At 41.3% G+C, this 22,281-nt stretch overlaps 1 protein-coding gene across 1 annotated transcript in view; it reads left to right on the forward strand.

Moving 5' to 3' along the window:
* Positions 1–22,281, forward strand: part of Enpp3 (ectonucleotide pyrophosphatase/phosphodiesterase 3) — a 73,747-nt gene that overhangs the window by 45,788 nt on the left and 5,678 nt on the right. Inside the window, exons 16-20 of the mRNA XM_059272989.1 lie at positions 2,866–2,932; positions 4,852–4,939; positions 8,495–8,673; positions 10,259–10,310; positions 11,633–11,787. Of these exons, the coding sequence (XP_059128972.1) occupies positions 2,866–2,932; positions 4,852–4,939; positions 8,495–8,673; positions 10,259–10,310; positions 11,633–11,787 (541 nt within the window). The remainder of the gene's footprint in view (positions 1–2,865; positions 2,933–4,851; positions 4,940–8,494; positions 8,674–10,258; positions 10,311–11,632; positions 11,788–22,281) is intronic.

Genomic DNA, 22,281 nt, shown 5'->3' on the forward strand with positions numbered 1-22,281 from the left:
AATTTGAAGGACTCTCCTGCCTTGGTTTGGCAAAGTTTAACAGTTTTTTTCCTGTGTGTCCTGCATGTCCAGTCTGCACAGCACATTGTCAGCAGTCAAAGGCAAGAGCAGTTTCTTTGCCCAGTGGCTACTCTTGCCACAGTGAAAGCAAACTTCATAAGGATTTTCTTCAATACCCATCATCTCTGAAGTAAATTGCTGCTGCCAGGAGCAGACGTTTTTCATTATCATGAAAAACTTTAAGTTAACAAAACATTTTAAATGCCATATTCTATTAGGTCTTTGAAGTATGCGAAGACCATCTATCTAAAAATAGATCTCTGTGTGATCCTGAAAGCATACTAACATATCTACAGATCTGATTGTTATAAATGACTACCAACCTATGTTTCTTGATTATCCTATATAGTTTACAATAATAGCTTTCAAAAATTAGAACTTTGTCTTATATTTTAAATGAACTGCATAGGTTCACAATACCTTAAACAAGAGCAAAAACATATATACAATATGTTGTAACAAAAATAACCTTAAATTTCTATCAATATACAAAAAATCCTTTAAACAAGAGTAAAAACATGTATACAGTATGTTACAGAAAAATGACCTTAAATTTGTATCGATATACAAAAGTCCATACCAATACAAAATTTTTGAGATTGATAGTTGTTTTTTTTTAGTTTAAAGTAGATGAAATAATCTACCCTTTTATTTTATCATTCCTATATTCCCCTAAATGATAACAAACATCTATAAACCACCAAATAACCAAAGACCACCCTCACCCCCCAACTCTTGGGAATGTGGGTTTTGTTTTCTCTAGACTATTTCCTGCTGTCTGTGGGTGAAGGACAAGGAAATTGCCAAGTCCTGGGAAGACCAGTGGTAACCTTTGTTGATAGATATCACCTGTCAAGGTTCAGGACATCTCCCTTGATCAAACCTGATGCATATTAACCTGGAACAAATCCACAGCCTTTTATTTCCTTTGGAAACAAAAGCAAAATCTCTTCTCCAAAGGATTTTTGTTTTCTATTTAACAAATACATTTGACTTCTTTTTTAAAGTCAAGGCATTCCCAAAATATCTAAATTGGTTCAATTTTGCAGTCCTGTTCACAATCCCATGTCTCCCAGCAACTGCTTTTTGCCCATCAGCCACCAAAAAATTCAAAATCAACACAATAACATACAGGATTCAGACTCCCTGTGTATTTTTCATTTCTACATGGCTTATTCTTTTTTATTATTTTACTTCTCTTTTTAAAGACTATTATTTCTAAACTATTTATTTCTTTTTATGACTCTCCATACTCTTTTTCTTTCTTAATCCTACACACATTGTAAGACACATTGGAACCTGTTTAGAGGTTTTTCTAACTGAACCTGCGTTACTGTGTATCATTTAGCTTTTTTTTTTTTTCTTTCTGCATAAGCCTTTAAACTGCCAAGCAGCAGCATGGATCTCTACTGTGGCTTTGACTGCTGGCTCCTCCCACTTCTCTGATTGTGGAAGCCAAGTGCTAAGTTCTCAGCCTGGTTGGAGGTGTGTTTCAGGAACTGCATTCTACCTTCCTAGCTGTAGGAAGCTAATGCCTGCACTACTGGAGGTGTTTCTTAACTTAGCTTTTTTTTATATACCTGCTGCTCAAGGACTTGCTGTAAGGAAGAAATTCTTAAAGGAGCCGTGAAATTTGAGCCTCACATTAGTACACCAAAATGTTGTTGGTTGTTTTTGCTCTTTTGCTCTTTAGGGGTGCCCACCACCCAGCTCCCAAATAGGTCACACATGGAGACTTATTCTTACTAATAAATGCCCAGCCTTAGCTTGGCTTGTTTCTTGCCAGCTTTTCTTAACTTTAAATTATCCTATTTACCTTATGCCTCTGGGCTTTTTCCCTTTCTTATGTTTGTATATTTTACTTTCACTCTTACTCCATGGCTGGCTATCTGACTGGGTGGTTGGGTAGCTGGCCCCTGGCACCCACCTCTCCTTGTTCTCTTGCTCTTTCTTCTCTCTGCTCTTTTTCTCCTTCTATTTGTTCTCTCAGCTTGTCAGCCCCACCTATCCTTTCTCCTGCCTTGCTATTGGCCATTCAGCTCTTTATTAAACCAATCAGGTGTTTTAGAAGGCAAAGTTACACAGATTGACAAAGTTAAACAAATGCAACATAAAGAAATGCAATACATCTTTGCATCAGTAAACAAATGTTCCACAGCATAAATAAATGTAACACATCTTTTGTTTTTTTTGAGACAGGGTTTCTCTGTGTAGCTTTGTGAGTTTCCTAGAACTCACCCAGGCTGGCCTTGAACTCACAGAGATCTGCCTGCCTCTGCCTCCTGAGTGCTAGGATTAAAGGCGTGTGCTACCACTGCCCCACTGTAACATATCTTAAAATAATATTCTACAACATAAGCAAGCATGTGTATGTGAGGGTGGGCACATGTGCCATGGTGTGCATGTGGAGGCAGAGGATGGTTTTCAGGAGTTGGTTCTCACTTTCCACTGTGCTTGTCCTGGAGATTGATCAGAATTCAATCAGGCTTGATAGCAAGTGCCTTCATCTGTTGAGCCATCCTGAAGGTGGAACCTTCGAATCTGTGTTTACTATTATTGCTCCTTTGTCAATGTCCTAGAGGTAGCAATCCTTAAGTTCTCTTTGTAAAAGCTAGAATCCTCATTCTTTCTATCATGCTCTGGTTTATCGATGGCTGTGGATTTGACCATTAAAAGGTATGTGTTTGGTTATCAGAAAAGTAACTTCAAACACAGAAGCTATATAAATAGCCATCAAATCTTGACTTAGAATAACATCTTATATCAGTCCACTGACCAGTGTATAATAATGTTACCTCTTCACAGGAGCGCAACAAGTTCAAGCTGTGGAGGAGGCACACACGGCTACAACAATGAATTTAAAAGCATGGAGGTAATACTGCAGCTTTAAAGTACAAACACATCAACAGTGCAATAAGAAATAACTAACAAATAAAGAAGGAATGTGTGGTTTGGCAAGGTGGGTGAACTGCTGTGTTGCACAGAGAAAAAGTAGAGCCCAGTAAGGTTTGGGGTGTCTTTGAGGGTGGTGTGCAACTTTTGTGAGACAGAGTCAGAGATCCTGGGAGACATTTGAGCAGAAACTCAAAGATGAAACAATTTTTCCAATATTTAAGGGAAGAGTGAGTGTCCTATGCAGAAGAAATAACCAGTGCAGAGACCCTAGTTTGGCATTCATCATTTGTTGGGGACAAGGGAGTCTTGGCAAACTACTGGAAGGTGTTTGACTCTGGCTGCCGCTGATTGGGAAGGAGGAAGCAAGAGACAAGCTGGGCATGCAAGTCTGAGGTGCATATTAAATGTTCAGGGAGAGATGTTGAAGAGCAGTTAAGAGTCTATGCTGGAAGTCTCAGGCACAGAAACTGTTTAAAACATAGAGATCTAGGTGCTGTGCTTGGGGGTTAAGTATAGACACAGAGAAAGACCAGGGACTCAGTGCAGGGCATCTCTATTTGAAGCTGTGGAGGAAACACTCACAGGCAAAGAGACATAGAAGTAGGTGATAGTGAGGAAGAAAACAAGGAGTTTGTAGAGCTCTGAAGCCCAGGGAAGGAGCCGTGAAGAAGGGCCCCTGGAGAAAGCACAGCTCACACTCCTCTGTAACAAACCCGCACTGAACTTGTGGTCTCTGCAACCTGGTTCTCCTACCTTTGGAAAATTAATTGTTTGGGGTACTCCATTAACCAAAAAGAATTCTGTGTTTGCCGCTTTACCTTAGTTGTTTTCAATCTTAGATAACAAGATCTGTCAAATAATGTCAAGTTGGAACTGATTAATTAAATATGAATCAACGTATTTAGGTCTCTCTACCCCACAAGTAAATGAAGAGGTGTCAGAGATGAGATGAGTTTAGGAATTTGTGTCAATGCTTAATGCTCAAAGCATCAGCATTTCCCCTCAGGCATTGCAATCTTTGAGCAGTGATATGTAAGAATAAGCAGAGAGCATAGTGTGATATGATGAACTTTTAATGTGTATCTTGTAGATGTCCAGGAATTATGCTGATATAGGTTTCCTACTGTTGCTTGCTTCCTCTAATCTGCTGCATGTGAGGAGCTGGGCAAGTTAAGACAGAAGCAAACACAGCTTGTATGGGATTGGTACAGATCACAAGTGGAATTTTTTTTTGTTTGTTTTTTGTTTTTTGAGACAGGATTTCTCTGTGTAGCTTTGGAGCCTTTCCGGGAACTCACTCTGTAGCCCAGGCTGGCCTCAAACTCACAGAGATCCGCCTGCCTCTGCCTCCTGAGTGCTGGGATTAAAGGCGGCAAATTGTTTTAAAAAACATTTCTCATCTCTAAAAGAAATTCTTACAGAGGTCTAAGGAACAAATATGGAGTTGTCTCAGAAGGAAACACATAATGAGTCTTTCTCTGTCCTGCCATCCAGCTCCCAAATAATGACACAGAGACTTACTAATTATGAAAACTTGGTCTTTAGCTTAGGCTTGTTTTCAACTAGTTCTTATAACTTAAATTAACCCATATTTTTGTTAATCTACATTCCACCGTGTGGCTTGGACATCTATCCCATTCTGTGTGTCCGACTCATTCTGCATCTGGCTCATCTCTCCTTTCTCCTTCCCAGAGTCCCCTCTGTCCCCAAAGTCCCGCCTAACCTCTTCCTGTCTAGCTATTGGCCATTCAGCTCTTTATTAAACCAATCAGAAGGTGCCTTGGCAAAGACACGTCTTTCCAGTGTAAACAAATATTCTGCAACAGAAATGTATGTCTCTTCATGTACTTTGTCAGTTACATGTCATCTAGTAATAATATAACTCTTACCGTGTAGGCGATCTTTTTGGCTCATGGACCCAGCTTTAAAGAGAACACTGAAATTGAACCGTTTGAAAATATTGAAGTTTATAATCTACTGTGTGGTGAGTATGTTTAAGTTAGTTCACAGCAAGGGTGCAGGAGTTTGCAATAAATTTCTTATTTGAAGTTGGGGATAAATTGAAGGCTACATGCCCTGTATTAGGAAGATGGGAAACAGAAAGATAAAAAAAAATTCTTATTGAGAATTTTTCAGTTACAAAAGTAACTCCTTTTGTTTTACTAATAATGATAATCTTATATCTTAGGAAGCCAAGTTTTTTTTTTTAGTATTTTAGTTACTAAATGATAATTTAATAAAATTTAGAAAAATAAAACAATTCTAATTTTTGAAAAGATAAACATACCTAAGTCCAAGGTGATATGTCAGTCAGTAAATTGCTTGCTGCACAATTATGGGGACCTGAGTTCAGATCCTCAGCCCTTGTGGTAAAGTGTTTCCTCACAGTTATTGATGGAACAGACACAAGCAGATCCCTGGGGCTCACTGGCCAGCCAGTCTAATGGATTGGCTCAGCCTCACTGAGTAACCGTGTCTCAAAAAATAAAGTTGAAAGAGATTGAAGAAGAAATCTGATATCAGTTTCTGGTCTTCATATGCACACATATACATGTGCACTTGTATGCACATACACATATACAAACACACACGCACGTACATATGTATACACAAAAAACTCAGCTAAAAAATGTTTTTCTATTATTACAAGAAGTCCTCTGGAACTACAAAGGGTAACAGAGTCTCATTTTGCTAGACACTTCTTATTACACAAAGTTCTGTACATGTATCTCGGGGACTTTAGGGTACAAAGAGCTTCTAGGAAGGGAGAGGGGCAGGCCAGAGAGACAATGGTCAGAAATCTGTGCGCTGGGTGTGATCTCACTCATTCCAGGAAGCGTGTGCTTTTTGTTCTAATGAGAGCCCTATAGTGGACATCGGTTTTTGCTATCGCTCAGAGTCAGTTGTCTGCCAGGCCCTTTGCTCTACCCAGACCGAAGTCACGGGTAGGCAGGGAGGAGCTCTTAGAGCCCCGCTTCTTGGTGGCTTCTATTTCCATCTGTTTCTACCAGTTTGGTGAGGAGCAGCCACAGCAGCAGCCAAAGCAGGGGCAAGTGGCGCCCTCTGGTGTTCAGTCCTCACGCAGGTCTCGTGTATCAGACCTCTTGGCCCTTGGCAGCAGAAGTGTTACCTCCCTTGGCCCTGGGTCTGAGACCCTAGGCTGTGAGACTTGACAGCCCTCTGGAGCTCATTTGGTGGCCAAGGTCTACATGTTCTCTTCTCTGGCTCCGTAGAGCTGTTTATCCTTCGTCAGTGTTGACTGTCCACTTTCTCACCATGTGTATCTTTTTCTCTTTCCACCGCCTTTATCTCTGCCCAGACTGCGTCCTCAGCTTGGTTAGTGACAGACTGCTCAGGGTGGCTGCCTCTGCCAGGACTGTTTGGGGGCATCTAGACAGGTCACTCAGGAGGCTGGGGTACCACTGCCACTGCCCTCTTCAGCTATCAAGCAATCCCCTGCCTCGAGGCTTTCACAGCCTGGTTTGTGGACTGCTCAGCGTTGGCTGCCGTTGCTGTTCTATTGCTTCTGGTATTCTGCGGTCTCCACCATTGTCTCTCTGGTTGCATTCTTTGTGCTACCAGCCCGGTCTGCAATACTGACCATAGACCAAAAGGACCACTCATGCAAGACAAGCCTTTTTGGGGGCCTGATACTGTAGCATCAGGGGAGGCGGTGCTGGAGATTACCTTCCAGCCCACTCACAGAGTGACCGGAAGCCTGTTTGGACCAACCACAGCCCTTGGTTTGGGCCAATCACACCTTTGCCTCCCAGCACCAATTGCAGTTTTTGAGGCTTGTGCTTCTTACCAATTGTAGTCCTGGTCACAGCTAGATGGGGGGTGGGGGGGAGGGGGCAGAAGGGGGGGGGAGTGGCTCCTCTCTGACCCTGGGGGGAATGACTGCAGAATCAACTACAGTTCAGAGTGGATTCTGACCACACAAAGTTCATTAGGACGTATTTGAAACTTGGCTGCAGCTCTGCCTTCAGGACGTCAGCGACAGTCTTTGGCAGGAAGGCATCTGTGAAGTGTTTGAGATAACTGGTGTTAGCACGGAAGCATTCGTGCCGGCTGTTAGATGGCGTCCTGGTGTCCTTTCACTCAAGGCAGGAAGGACAGCGAGAGACAATCCAAAGGCTGCTAACCGGGGAGCTGTATTACCCCTTCCCCAATGTCTCTGTTCATTTAGAGGAAAATAAAGAATTTATTATCAACACCAATAGTGATCTTTAATAGATTTTTAACAATTTTGACAATATTAATACCTGCCTGGTACCTCGGGGGAAAGTGGCTAGCCTTTATCTGTCTCACCAAAGACAGTTAACTAGACCTGAGAAAGAGCCTCTCCAGCAAAAAGGGTTAGTTAGGCCCAGTTTCAAATGACCCTGTTTGCATTCAGAGCTTCTAAAATGACGATGCCTGTAAAATATTTGATATGATTTTTTTTTATAGGAAAAATAGAAAAAGTTCTCTAAATAAAGAACAAATTTTTCAGGTTTAATTTTTTTTATTATGCTAAGTGTGTGTGTGTGTGTGTGTGTGTGTGTGTGTGTGTGTGTGTGTGCCCCAGAGCACCTGTGGAAGTCAAGGGACAACTTACAGGAATTATGTGGGTCCTGGGGATCAAACTTAAGTCATAAGGCTTGGCAGCAACTGCCTTCATCTACTGAGCCATCCCACTGGCCTGTAATTCAAGTTTTAAAAACAAATATTCATCCCTAGAGAATTTTTATATAATTACATAAATAGACTGTAAGATTTTTAAATTAACTTTCCAGAAATGTATTTTTATTAATAGTGTAGTTTTCTAAAGTTTATTAAATTTCTTTATATGTATATATGTGTGCCTCCATGAATTTTTGTGCACTGTGTAGGTACAGATACCTGCAGAGGCCAGAGGGTGTTGGGTCCCCTGGAAGTGGAGTCACAGGCAGCTGGGAGCTGCCAGATCGATGCTGGAAGTTAAACAAGGGTCTTCTCTAACAGCAGCCAACGCTTCTAACCACTGAGCCATCTCTCCGCCCCAAGAACGTAGTTTTTGTCAAGCGTGGTAGCACATACCTCTAATGCCAGCACTAGGGAGGCAGAGGCAGGCGAATCTCTGGAGTTCCAAGCCAGCCTGGTCTACATAGCCAGTTCCAAGTCAGCCAGGGCTACACGGTGATTCTGTCTCAACAATAACAACAAAAACAACAAACAAATAAACAACAATGAGTATAGCTTTATATACTCCACAATCATGGTATGTTTAAGGAACAAAGAGATCATTTAAACAATGCAGCTTTTCTCTAGAGGAATAGTTCATGGAAGTTGCTGTGGTTCATCACCAGTATAGAAAGGCAAGAGGCTGGAGACTTTAGGGATGGAAGTCATGAAACTAAGTCATATCTGCAAAATATAACTACATTGCAGCAGGCTTTATAAACAGGCATTAAACTCTGGGTGACTCTCCCCCACCCCCAATACCCCACAAAGGAGTTGTTGCCTTCCATGTCCAAGCTAATTTGAACTGATTATTGTTATTTTTTAAAAATAACAGATCTCCTACACATTCAACCAGCACCAAACAATGGTACACATGGTAGTCTAAACCATCTTCTGAAGGCACCGTTTTATGAGCCATCTCATGCCGGGGAATTATCAACACCTTCTGGCTGTGGCTTTACCACTCCATTGCCTACAGACACACTGAACTGCTCGTGTCCTGAGCTGAACTCTGTAAGTAACAGCTTCGTGTCTTTACAAGAATGTAAAGAGCCATCAGGTTTATATTCTGACTTGGATGTTTATTGAGTAAATACCTCTTGTTTCTCTGACCTATATCTGAAAGTGAGATATTATAGTGCATATGCCATAAGGTTAAGTATGTGAGTACTCTCTGTGAACTGGACAGCATTATTTGGAAAGAAATTGTTCATTTTACTGCATGTGAACTCACCTTAGACATTCAACATAGTAATCATGGCACTCTGAGTTCTCTTTTAAACCATTTTCTTACAGTTTAAGAATCAGATGGTATCGGGGGGCTGGAGAGGTGGCTCAGCAGTTAAGAGCACTGGCTGCTCTTCCAGAGGACCCAGGTTCAATTCCCAGCACCCACATGGCAGCTCACAACTGTCTGTAACACAACTGTCTGTAACTTCAGTTCCCTGGGATCTGACAACTTCACGCCAATGCACGTAAAATAAAGTTAAATAAATTTAAAAAAAAAAGAATCAGATGGTATCCTCAGCTATTTAGAACAGAGGGAAAGGGGATTATAATCTGGCTTTAGACACACTCAGTAGTGTGTGTGTGCTGTGTGGCATTTTCTGAACAGTAGTGCAGAATCTGTTAGGAGGCAGTTGAACACTGGAAAACTGGCAATATATACAGAGAAGGTCTTTTTTAATAGATTAAGCTCTGGGCTGAGTCCAGAAGTAAGGCTTCAGATCCCAGGAGACTGTTGATAAGGTAAAGTTTCACTACGAGGAGGAGAGCCAAGGACAAAGAATCAGAAGAGTAACTTAAAATATAAGTGGTATAGGTAGGAACTGTTCCTCATTGCTATGGGTGAAGACTCTGAAGGATAGAAGTCCAGTAAAATTTCTCAAAAATGGTAAGTCTGTAGGAAAAGATCCTAGGAGGGGTGTAGAGTTCTTTTCTGTGTATTTATCTTCAGATGGTGATTTCCTGCTTTCTGTTCCAGACAGCTTCAATGGAACTGCCATGAAAAATCATTAATAGTATAAAATAGATCAGTTCCATATTTTAGATATAAAAGGGGCCCAAGAGAAGTTAGATATACTACTATTCAAAATCTTGCAATCGTATCTGACTGTAACCCCAGAGTCCCCCTCTGGAAAGAATACCTCTTGTTGTTCAAAATGTAGCCTCAGAACTAGCTTACCATCTCTTCTAAGTCGGAAAGACATGTAGGAACTCAGGCTATCCCCCAGGCTTGTTGAATCGGAATCTGAACTTTAACAAGTCCTCCAGGCATCTGTATCCACACCCAAGTTTGAGAAGCATCTGGACGCGGTCATCCCAACTTAATTCCAGCTGGTATCAGGATGTTTTTCCCCATTAACAATATCTTTGCAAACACACACACACACACACACACACACACACACACACACACACACAGAGTGAGGCAGAAATACCTCTGTGTTTCTAAGCAGTGACATAACTGGAATTTAATCACAGATTAGTCTGGGTTCATTGTTCGGTAGTAAAACATTTTGTACCATTGCTTGCAGAAATATTCTTGGTCATTCTTTCAAACTCTGACTTACGTCTTCCCTTCTCTCTCATCTTGCAGAATGTTCAACTAGAACAAGCTAATCAAATGCTCAATCTCACCGAAGGAGACAGTAAGTCAGTAGATACTTAGAGCTAACAACAATACACAACACTGCCCTTGGATGATTTTCCAAACCGAACTCACAAAGACTTTTGAATGTAGATTGTATGGACAATATATAAGAGGAGCAGGCAAACAGACATAGACCTCTAGGAACAGAGTAGCCAGCCTGGAGCTACAGTGTTCCCAGGAACACCCTTGAAATGGTTGTGTCTCATCCATGTCTTCCATTCCCTTTCTAAGCTATGAACAAATGAAAATGCTGAATTTGAACCTGTCCTTTGGAGCCTTCCTACTGTCTAGCCTGGGCAAATCTAATTTTGTCATGCCTCTGTGTCTTCATTGACAGTAGTTGTATCGACCTCATGTAGTTGTAAAGGTTTTTTTTTTTAAGTCCGTGGAGAGAATTTACAAGTGTCTTTTGCATTAGTATTACCATGATGTATTATATTATTTTGTAAGTATTAAAGTCACAGTAGCTCAGTTACATCAGTTACAAAATAGGGATACAGTCATCCCTAATATCTATAGAGGGTTGTCCTTGGACCCCTTGTGGATACCCTGGATCTGAGGATGCTGAAGCCCTTATAGAAGATGGTGTAGTATGTGCATGTCATTTCTGCATATCCCTGCATGAACTTTAAACCATTTTTGAATTACTTATAATATCCAATAATGACATCAAGGCTATGAGAATAGTTATTGTGGTATATTATCTGGGGGTGAATGATAAGAAAAAACTCATATATGTGCAGTTCAAATATAATTTTTCTAGATATTATTGTTTTTACAGTTGAGTTTATAACAACGTATTAAGGACAAACACATAAATAAATAAATAAATAAATAAATAAATAAATAAATAAATAGATATCGAAGAAACTCTCTTCAGCTCTTCAATATGTTAAGACACTGTAAACAAGGTAACGTAACAACAGAAGTTCACTTCACTGAGTTCTGGAAACTGAGTTTAAAGCAAAGGTACCAGCAGATTCCATGTCAGCCCAGGCCCTGCTTCCTTATCCTAACCTCACATAGCAGAAGTGGATAATGAATCTCTCTAACAGTTCTCTTAGGCTGTAGCTTGTGAACTCTTCAATGATGGGGAGGTAAGGAAGGAAGGCTTCAGGTCTTTGTTGAGCCCCTGGGGTGGCCCAGTGACGTGTCTGAACTTGACTTTTGTGGTGGGTGTAATGAGATAACAATATGTCTCATAGGACTGCTGCAAAATACTAATCCAATGACCTGACATAGAACCCACCACCAGAGAATGGTAGCTACTGTGTGCCATATTGCTGATGTCACGAAAGTTCTATGTCATTTTTATTTCAGTCGCAGAAACAGTGAAAGTAAATTTGCCATTTGGAAGGCCCAGGGTGACCCAGGAGAGCAAAGAGCATTGTCTCCTCTACCACAGGGGATACATCAGTGGATTTGGAAAAGCCATCAAGATGCCCATGTGGAGCTCATACACAGTTCCCAAGCCGGTAAGCTTTTAGCCCCGCCGTCAGCCTGCAGTGGAAAGATTCTAACTCTGAACTCTGTAAGGGTTGAATTCGGTTTTGCTGAGTACAGACTCCCTGTCACTTACAAGGAAAGGCTGCAGTTATGACCTAAAGGCCCTATAGGTGGTGTGTGGGTACAGAGAAGGAAGATGTTGGGTTTGCCTGGAGAAATTCCAAGTAACAATGTTGGCCAGTTTGCTAAGTGGTAAGGAGGGAGACAAGGACATTTCAAACAGAAGCAAAAGGAGGATCATGCTATCTTGCCTGCCTACTTCCTGGAGTAGGCAGCCAGTGTACCTTAAAGGTGATAGTGACTTACACAAGGCTCTTGTCTCTTTGATTATTTAATAAGCATTTTCCTATGTGCTGTGAGCTGTGAAAGGCACAGCTATCCAATCCTCCCTTGAGGGGTCTAGTGCTCTAGAATATTATATGTATGTATGCATTGCGTCACAGGTCTCTTTAGCCTGAAGTTGAGAACCTGCTGATGTAAATCTCTTTCCCTCTTATTGAGGACTATGGGGGTCCAGCCTCTTGATAGTCCTCTCCCAGGGTCTGGAAAGAATCTACAACCAACTGATAATTAATCTTTGATGAAAAGAAATGAATCTATATACACAAAACTCCTTAGTCCATATACTTTATTATTCTGTGTCAGTTCTCTGTCTACAAGCTTATATTCTGCTCTCATTTTTAGGTCCTTTCTTGCCTGATTTCTCTCTATACTTATCTGTGGTCCCCTCTAGGTTCTATCTTAATTCCTTCATCTTAGCTCTGCCCCTTCTAGGTTCTCATCCATCTTGTTCTCTCCCATATCATCTCCTCTCCCATCTCCTTCTCTCTCATCTGTTTCTTCCTCATCTTCCATCTCGTTCCTCTAGTACTCTCTTCTAGCCCTTCAACCTGGTTCTTCCCATCTCAGTTTGTTCCTCTCAAGTTCTTACCCATCTAGTTCTTCCATTCCCTTTTCTCTTCTCCGTCTCCCTATGCCCTGGGAGTCCCGGTATATATACACTTACAAGCAATATTCCCTTAGCAGTGCAAAGCCAGGCTTCCAGGGTCAAACAGAGGGGTGATGAGAATCACATAGAAGGGTAGTAATTGTTAATTATCATTTGCAACCCAAAAGGGAAGTGACTAATGGGGAAATGAATTAACTAAAGACTAAATTTGGGTAATATCTAAGAAGAGGGATCTTATGTGCTCAACTATAACCTTAAGCATGATTGGTAGAAAATGTTAAGAATTTATAAGTTGCTGGTGCATGCCTTTAATCCCAGCACTCAGGAGGCAGAGGCAGGCAGATCTCTGTGAGTTCGAGGCCAGCCTGGGCTACAGAGTGAGTTCCAGGAAAGGCTTCAAAGCTACATAGAGAAACCCCAAAAAATCTATAAGTTGTTAGGTCAATGGGAGAATATAAAACTACCTTCTTTTTTCCTGTGGCTCCTATCTTTCCAAGCTATCTGCCATTTTTCTGCAGGGTCGGGGAAGGTGTGCTCAGTCACTAGGTAACCTGTGTACAGCTAGATGCCTCTGGTCATAGTTAAAGGGAGATCTGGAACTAGAGGTAAGATTTGGGAAAGGAAGTAGTTAAGCTTAATTGGCACATCTGCCAGGCCTTCTCAAACAGGTAGCCTGGACACTTAAGTCTGTTCTTAGAGAATACAGAGGTATCTCTGATAAGGTACTTTCTTCCTTCTGGGGATGGTCCTGGCCAGATGCTGTCACTGATGATAATTACAGGGAGGCTTGAACTGGGGTTCTGGCTGTGCATAGCTGTCAGCGCACAAGGTTATCTAAATATTCCTTTAGTAGAGGGGATATGGTGCCCAATAAATGATGGGAAAGCTATAATAGCACACAAGAAACTCATAGCAGGAAACAACTGATAATCAAAAGCCAAATATCACCAAGGCTCCTTGAACCTTAGCTTGACCTCTGGAAGGCCGTTGGCTTCTTCCTGGTATTAGCTTTGTCATAATCAGCTGAAATCCTACTTTGTATATTTCTGTGGCTTGCAGCACCCTCTCCACTATCTGGCAAACTCCTAATGGTGCTGGGATGGTTGGGTACCCATCATGAAGAAAATATTAGATCCTTGCCTCATGCTCTATACAAACTTAACTTGCTGACTGACTTATAGGCCTAAATGAGAATAGCAAATCCATATTTTTTTCATTTACGTTTTTATGACCTTGGGGCTTTTGGGAATAATGCTAATAAAATTAAAAAGGGAATTGAATTAGACTATATTCGTGTTAATGTGTATGGAAAGGAAAAATCATAGATGGGACAGTACATTTGCATTGGATATAGAAACAAGTAATGAATATCATGAATAGTAATTAGGGTCTAAGACAGACAACCAAGCCCTCTACATAAACAAGAGAAAGGTAAACAGCTTAGTAAATGCACAGTAAAACTGATCCCAGTGATCTCATCAGCAATCAGGGAACTGTAGATGAAAGCAAAGTCTGCCCGAAATCTATCCATGAACTTCTTTAGTGGAGGGAAGGGTTTCATTTCAAGTCTACAGGACAATAGCACTGTATGGGCACTGCTAACTGAATGGTGTGTATTGGGTGAATTATTCTCAACATTGTAAGGACAAAGCTATACCACCAAGCAGAAGGGCGAATAAATAACCAGAAAACCGTGTGTGTGTGTGTGTGTGTGTGTGTGTGTGTGTGTGTGTAGAAAAATCATAGTATTTATGAGCCAAAAAGTTATGACAAACTCTAGCTATTACTGGTCTTGCTAAAGGCACCACTTCCTTTCTAGACAGGAAGTAACTGGCTGCATCTAGTTTATCTCCTCTTCTTGGTCCAGTTAGGGACATTTGCAGAAAAATAAGCATGTTTTTCTCCTACCAATTAAAGCTGTCTGGGTCCTGAAAGTCAGCTTCACAGCCAACAGTGATTCAGTTGTGGCCATTACTAACAGGGTGCTAATGTTTGTTTCCCAAGGTGGGTAAATATTTTACAGTTACCTGAGTTCCTATGTAGGCTGGTAGCCCCGTTACTCTCTTAATAGGCACACTATTCAGATGTTTGTGTGTGTGTTTTCAGCTTGCCTTAAAATAATCTCTAGTTTGTGTTTGCTTTTGAGAGCGACAGCATGTTCAAGGTCAGTCTCCTTGTCCAGTCCCTGACCATGAAAAGTCCAGGCAGGCAGGGCTTGCTTGGAGTTAAGGGGATGTTTTTGATGCTTCCCCTTGTTGTCTGGCATTCCTGAATTTACTAGAGCAGTGGAGGATGCCAAAGGCAGAGAGACTGTAACTGGGTTCAGGCTAGGTGGTCTTTGTTATATTCTAAAACTAACGTCGTCATTCCCGAAAGACCCTGTGCATTCTCTGAGCCTACAAAGGTGATCGTGTATTTCCCGCTACACGTGACAGGATGGGCTTCTAGCAATTTTCTGCTTTCTAATTCAGAAATTACTCTGCCTGTGTGTTGTGGTTCAAGAAAATTACACAGGAGAATGTTTGGAGCTTCACATAAAATGTCGTAGATCAGCTCTGCGTCTGAGGAATCAGGCTTTAAATAAGCGTTTCTGGAGCACGGGCGCAATCAGTTTGCCTTCCAGTTTTACGGCGTCTTTGTTTTTCTGTGGTTTTGGTGGGTGTTGTCATTCTGGTTGCTATCGCAGAGGAGTTCCGGGGGAGGAACTGTGACTTGAAATCATGGTCCTCCCACAACAGCTTCTGGAGGCATGAAATCTGGCCAGGGTTTACTTGGGTTTGCTTCTGGGCCTACTCAGTAGGAAAGTCTGAGTTATTTGTCTAACTAGATAAAAAATAATGAAAATAAAGCAAGAATTGGGGTGGTTGTTTAAAGGAGATACTCCATTAATTTAGTATGAAATTGAAACTTTTATTGATTAAAAAGTTAATAGTGAAAAATACCTATCATTCTATAATATATATATATTTTTATATATATGCACTATATATATATATATATATATATATATATATATACACACACACATTACATAGTGTATATACACATCTCCCACATCATTGGGAAGTTTTAAAATCTCTCTCTCTCTCTATCTTTCTATGTGTGTGTGTGTGTGTGTGTGTGTGTGTGTGTGTGTGTCTGTATATTCATATACGTAAGTGTAGATGCACATGTGGAGGTCATTGGTATTGGTCCTCATCTTCTGCCTTTTTGGAGACAGAGCCACTGCTGTCCGTGGCTGAGGAAGTGAGGATAGCTGGACCTGAAGCTTGCGGAGTCTCTCCTGCCTCCACCCATCTTGCTGCAGGAGCTCTGGGATTGCAGACATGCACGACAGTGCTGGGCTCTGTGTGGATTCTGGGGATCCGAGCTCAGGGCTTTACACTTGCTGCAAGTTCCTGCTGCTGAGCCAAATCCCTGCCTCTGAGTGGGAACTATTAAAAAGGCTCTTGGGTCCTGTAAATTATGACCTAATCATGTTTGTAAGGTTATTTATTTTTATTTTTTGAGACAGGGTTTCTCTGGCTATTCTTTGTAAGTTTTTAAATAACCAAGGACAATACATGTCCCACAATTTTTTTTTGAACTACAAGTCATTTTTCCATCAAAAGAAGAAATTATACAATCAGGTCAATAATCAACAGCTGTGTGCAGTTGTTGACTTTACCATAAGACACATTATAGTGTAGTTGGTTGTTTTATTACTCTTTGGCTCTTTGAGGGGTCTGCTACCCAGCTTCCAAATAATCACACACAGGGCGCATTCTTACTTATAAATGCCTGGCCTTAGCTTGGCTTATTTCTAGCCAGCTTTTCTTTCTTTCTTTCTTTCTTTTTTTTTTTTTTTTTGGTTTTTCGAGACTGGGTTTCTCTGTGTAGCTTTGAAGCCTTTCCTGGAACTCGCTTGGTAGCCCAGGCTGGCCTCGAACTCACAGAGATCCACCGGGCTCTGCCTCCCCGAGTGCTGGGATTAAAGGCGTGCGCCACCACCGCCCGGCCTAGCCAGCTTTTCTTAATTTAAATTATTCCATTTGCCTTTTGCCTCTTGGCTTTTATCTTTATCCTATATACCTTTCTTTACTTCTTGCTCCATGGCTTGCTGTGTAGCTGGGTGGCTGACCCCTGGAGTCCTCCTCTCCTTCTTTTCTGGCTTCTCAGTTTTTTCCTCCCAGATTTCCCCTCCTATTATTCTCTCTGCCTGCCAGCCCCACCTATCCTTTTTCCTGCCTTGCTATTGGTCATTTAGTTCTTTATTAGATCAATTAGGTGTTTCAGACAGGCAAAAGTAACAAAGCTTCACAGAGCTAAACAAATGCAACATAAAAGAATGCAACACATCTTTGCATCATTAAACAAATACTCCATGGAATAAACAAGTGTTAACACATCTTAAAATAATATTCTACAACACTACGGCTTTTGTGGGCAGCCCACAGATAGGGGCATCTATCACTTTAATGGAGTTTTTTTTTTTTTTTTTTTTTTGGTTTTTCGAGACAGGGTTTCTCTGTGTAGCTTTGCGCCTTTCCTGGAACTCACTTAGTAGTCCAGGCTGGCCTCGAACTCACAGAGATCCGCCTGGCTCTGCCTCCCAAGTGCTGGGATTAAAGGCGTGCGCCACCACCGCCCGGCCGAGTTATTTTTTCTTGCTGATCAAGATCTGTTTGGTCCCCACACCAGAATGGAAAGAAAAGCATCTCTTTGTTGTCCATGCCTCATTTTCACTGTTCTTGAAGGATTTTGAGAGGTGGGAAGTCTATATTTTCTTCGAGTCTCTGACAGCATTTTCTTTATTGTTTTTCCTGCCTTTCTTTGGGGTTCAGAAATCTCAGGGTCTCTGGAAAGATGTGGGGTCGAAGCTTTGCAGGAGTGCTGGGTGGGGGTGGGGTGGAGATGGTGAGTGATAGGAGGGGCTCATCACCGCCTTTTCCTAGGACAGGGCGGGAGGACATGACAGAGCTTCTCTGCATCCTTCCAGGACTGGGCTGTCTCTTGCCTCAACCTACCTTCAGAAACCAGGCTGTGTCCTGTCGTTCTTAGTCTTAATGTGTGGCCCTTTGTGGGTTCAGGTTTGATATATGAAAAATAAGTCTGAAAATTTTCAGTTAGCAGAAAGTGTGTGACAATGTCTTAATACTTTCGAGCTTCATCCATCATGATCCATTTCCCTCGGTCCAGTGTGAATTCCACTTTCATAATACTGTGAACACTTGGGCTGATCGAATCGCTGGTGCACAATTTTTAAGCTACAGTCTCTTTCTGTATCACGATAGCCTTCCCTCCTAAACATTTTCATGATTGCAACTGTAGGCAATTACATTCTAATAGCTAAATTCAAGAAAAAAAAATCCTAGTAACCATGGGAGATGTTAGGATAAAATCATGAAACGTAATCTATTTAAAAATCTCACAATGTCCCAGGTGTTTATGGAGCTGACTGGTTCAGGCATCAAGGTTGTCCTAGTTCATGACATAGCCAAGTGAAAGAACTAGTCATTCGGAACATTTTCATATGCTTTTGAAACAGTGCAAATTAAATGAGTTTTCTGGACCCTGTATCTTAAAGTAGGGTTAAAAAAAAAAGGTTATTGTTAATCTATTATGTTTAGCCAAACATCTTCCTGTTTCTTGGTCTGCTTCTTTCTTAGACAGGAAGAAGAAAAGGCATCCCTTTTTTTGACAGTGGGTCTCATGTAGCCCAGAGTTCTTGTCCTTCTTGTCTGTCTTCACTTCCTGAATGCTGAGATTACAGGCATGTGCTAGCACATCCAGTTTGGGGAGGTGATGGGAACCGAACCCAGGGCCTCATGGGCACTAGACAAGCACTTCACAACTGAATGTATTATATCCCTAGCCCAAGGTGATCCATTTTGGAGACTATGCAGATCTCAAAATGTTTTTGTTGTTGTTGTTGTTGTTGTTTTTTGTTTGTTTGTTTTTGTTATTCAAGACAGGGTTTCTCTGTAGTTTTGGTGCCTGTCCTGGAACTCACTTTGTAGACTAGGCTGACTTCGAACTCACAGAGATCTGCCAGTCTCTGTCCCCGAGTGCTGGGATTAAAGGTGTGTGCCACCACCGCCCACTCTCAAAATGTTTTTATTCTGGCTTTATACTTAATTGGTGGTTTAGCAGGCTTTTGAATCTTTGAATTTTTTCTTTATAAACTTATAGGATATTATATTAATGGGCCAATGTTGCAGTTCCCTACTTTTCCTCACCTATTTGTCTTTATTTTACTGTTTGAGACATATCTTCAACATCATCCTCTAGAGCATACTATTTTTGCTTTCTATTTTTCTACATATCATTTTTACTTTCTATGGTTTTTTTTAGCACATAGATGCTATATATCCCCATACCTATATCAAGGTTTTCTTCTGCTTTTTATATTATCTCTTTGATTCCTCTTTCTCCCCACTCATCAAATATCTTTTGGACCGTCCTTGGCTGTCCGCTCACTTTTTAGGTACGAGGCATGGAACCATGTGGTTGGTGCTTTCTGACTTAACAGGATTCCATAGTTTGATTAAAAAAGAGGAGCGGCCATCTTGTCATGTACTTCTAACTATAAATATTAAGTTTTATTATCAGACTAATTTGTTTCCCCAAGAAAGGGCATTTCTAATCCAAACCAGCAGTGGTGTATATGATCTACAGTCTACATGGGGTCATGGGATGGGGGTGGGGTCTGTCACTCAGGCAGAGTTTCATCTTCTTCTTATCAGTATGGCATGTCTGCTCTTCACCATGCCCTGTACTATGGCTGTCTGTAGTCTAGGCTCCCCAGAAGGTAAGTGTTCTATTTGTCCCCTCTCTTCACATATGTTTAAGCTCCCCTCTTGCTTTTAGTCAGGCCTGCACAGTCCTCTGTTTTTGGGAGACATCAAACTCTACCCTTCTGCGCTCTTGCTGTTGTTTGGTGCTTCCCCGAAGCGTAGGTTGTTGGCTTTCATTTTCCACTGGCCCCCTCCGTCTGCGTACTGTTGACATGCTTTCTAACTTCTGTATATCTTTTCTCTTTGCCACATTTAATTATCTTTTCACTTTACATAGCCATTGTTCTTGGTGCTGTGTTCGTGAAGACATTTTTACACACACACACACACACACACACACACACACACACACACACACACACATCACAGAGCCTCTTCCCCCACCTCCTTCTGTCCTCTTCCTCAGGTCTCCCCCATCCCTATTAGTCCCTTCATCCCCTTAGAGCAGCGGTTCTCAACCTCCCTAATGCTCTAATGCTTTAACACATTTCTTCATGCTGTGGTGACCCCTAACCATAAAATCATCTCATTGCTACTTTGTAACTGTAATTTTGCTACTGTTATGAATCGTAATGTAAATACCTGATATGTGGTATATCTGATATGCGATTGCCAAAAGGGTCATGACCCACAGGTTAAGAGCTGCTGCCCTGGACAGTTTGGCCTCTACTTTCTTGTCATATATACGTACGTACGTAATTTTATGTATCTATATAAATCTAACAGCCACACATAAGAGAAAACATACAATATCATCTTTCAGAGACTGCCTGGATTTGCTTAATTATCTCTTGCTGCATCTGTTTTTCTTGCTACAACATACCTTTGTTTATGACTGAAGGAATTCCATTGCGCATATGTAGCATGTTTTCTTTCTCTATGCCTCTGCACAGCTGTAGTGAATCATCCTGATGTAAACACAGCATTTAACCCTCTGGGTGATATGTTGGCTAGGAGTCCTTTAGGAAGACACATAGGAATAGAGCAGAGTAATATATATGGTAAATCTAGCTTTTAGTTGTTTGTCTTTTAAAGGAAGTTTCATCTTGTTCATTAACCACTTCTGAACATTTCTTATAATTTCTTTTTTTTTTCTTTTTTCTTTTTTTTGGGGGGTTGGGATTTGAGACAGGGTTTTTCTGAGTAGTTTTGGTGCCTGTCCTGGATCTCGCTCTGTAGCCCAGGCTGGCCTCGAACTCACAGAGATCTGCCTGGCTCTGTCTCCCCAGTGCTGGGCTCAAAGGCGTGCGCCACCACCGCCCGGCTCTTGTAATTTCTTATGTGTCTTCATTTTTAATGTTTCTTCACGAGCTTTAGAAGAAAGCAAAGATAAAGGTGTATATTTAATCAAGATGAGAACTGTGCTGAGTTCCCGGGAAGTGCTTTCCTAGGGAAGCAGTGCTGTGTGCCAGCATTTCCAGTCCCTGCCCCCCGACCCCCCCCCCCCCCCCCACTTCCCTTCCCTTCAGCTGTCTCCTGCTCTAGACCCTTGGCACGTGCTCCTCTGCCTGAGAGAACACTGCCTTTGACCTCACGTGTATCAGAGAGACAACATAGCTAACATTTGCTGTAAGCACAACACAATGAATAAGAAACAGGACAACCTTAGCATAATTTTCTTTTTAATGCATTATTTCAAGTTTTTTTTTTTTCTCCAGAAAAATGTCCATCAAGTACAGGGCAGAATAAACAAATCAAGGCCTCTGAAAATGGAAACAAATAGTATATATTTTTCACTTATTTATGAGTATATACTCATCAAATGTGATGACCACATAATGTATTGTCATTATGCATGTGGAGCCCACTCATCAATCACACTTGCAGAATAATCCTGTGGATGAGGTTCAGTATTGGTCTTCAAATGTGATTAAAAAGGAAATTATATCTTTTAAATCTACTTTGTGATTTATTTTACAAACTTATTTTACTTCAAAAATAAGAATGTTTGGAAGCCGGGGATGTAGTTCAGTTGGTAGAGTGCTTGCCCAGCAGGTGTTAAACTCTGGGTTCACTCTCTACCACCATATAAATAAGACTTGGTGAAACATGCCTGTAATCCCTTGGAGGGTAGAGGTATACGGATCAAGAATTAAAAGTCATCCTTGGCTATATGGCAAGTTCAAGGCCAACCTGGTATACATAGTCATAGTTGTATATGGTATAACACATGTGTTATATATAATATGTAAATATATATATGTTATATGTTTAGATAAATATAGCTCTTTGTAGGCTGATTAGAACTTCTTGCCCAGTTTAGAAAAACTGTAGCTGATTCTTACCTACATGTACAGATGTACACCAACTGTCTGTCTGGTGCCAACAAGGCCAGAAGAGAGTGTCAAATTCCCTGGAAGTGAAGTTACAGACAGTTATGATCTGCCATGTGGATGCTGGGAACTGCACCAAGGGGCAGCCAGTGCTGTTAACTAGGGAACCAGCACTCCAGCCCCAATACTTTCAACCCACTTCCTATTTGCATGCACAACATATCCCTACAGAAAAGTTCAATCCTGAAAAAGATTTTTTCTTTTCAGCAATAGTTCCCATTATTCCTTTGCTCTCAGTTTAGGTTTTATTCTGCAAATGTTCTTTTCCTAGGTATATTTGATTTGTCCTCCCAATGTCCCCTAACCAGAAGAGAACCACACAAAAAAACATAGCTGAATACATCCATTCCCGTTGCTGGCGTAGACCTGATTCACTAAGAAAATAGGAAGAGGGTAAATGAAAAA

This window comes from Peromyscus eremicus, chromosome 8b (assembly GCF_949786415.1).
Source record: "Peromyscus eremicus chromosome 8b, PerEre_H2_v1, whole genome shotgun sequence".
Lineage (NCBI taxonomy): Eukaryota > Metazoa > Chordata > Mammalia > Rodentia > Cricetidae > Peromyscus > Peromyscus eremicus.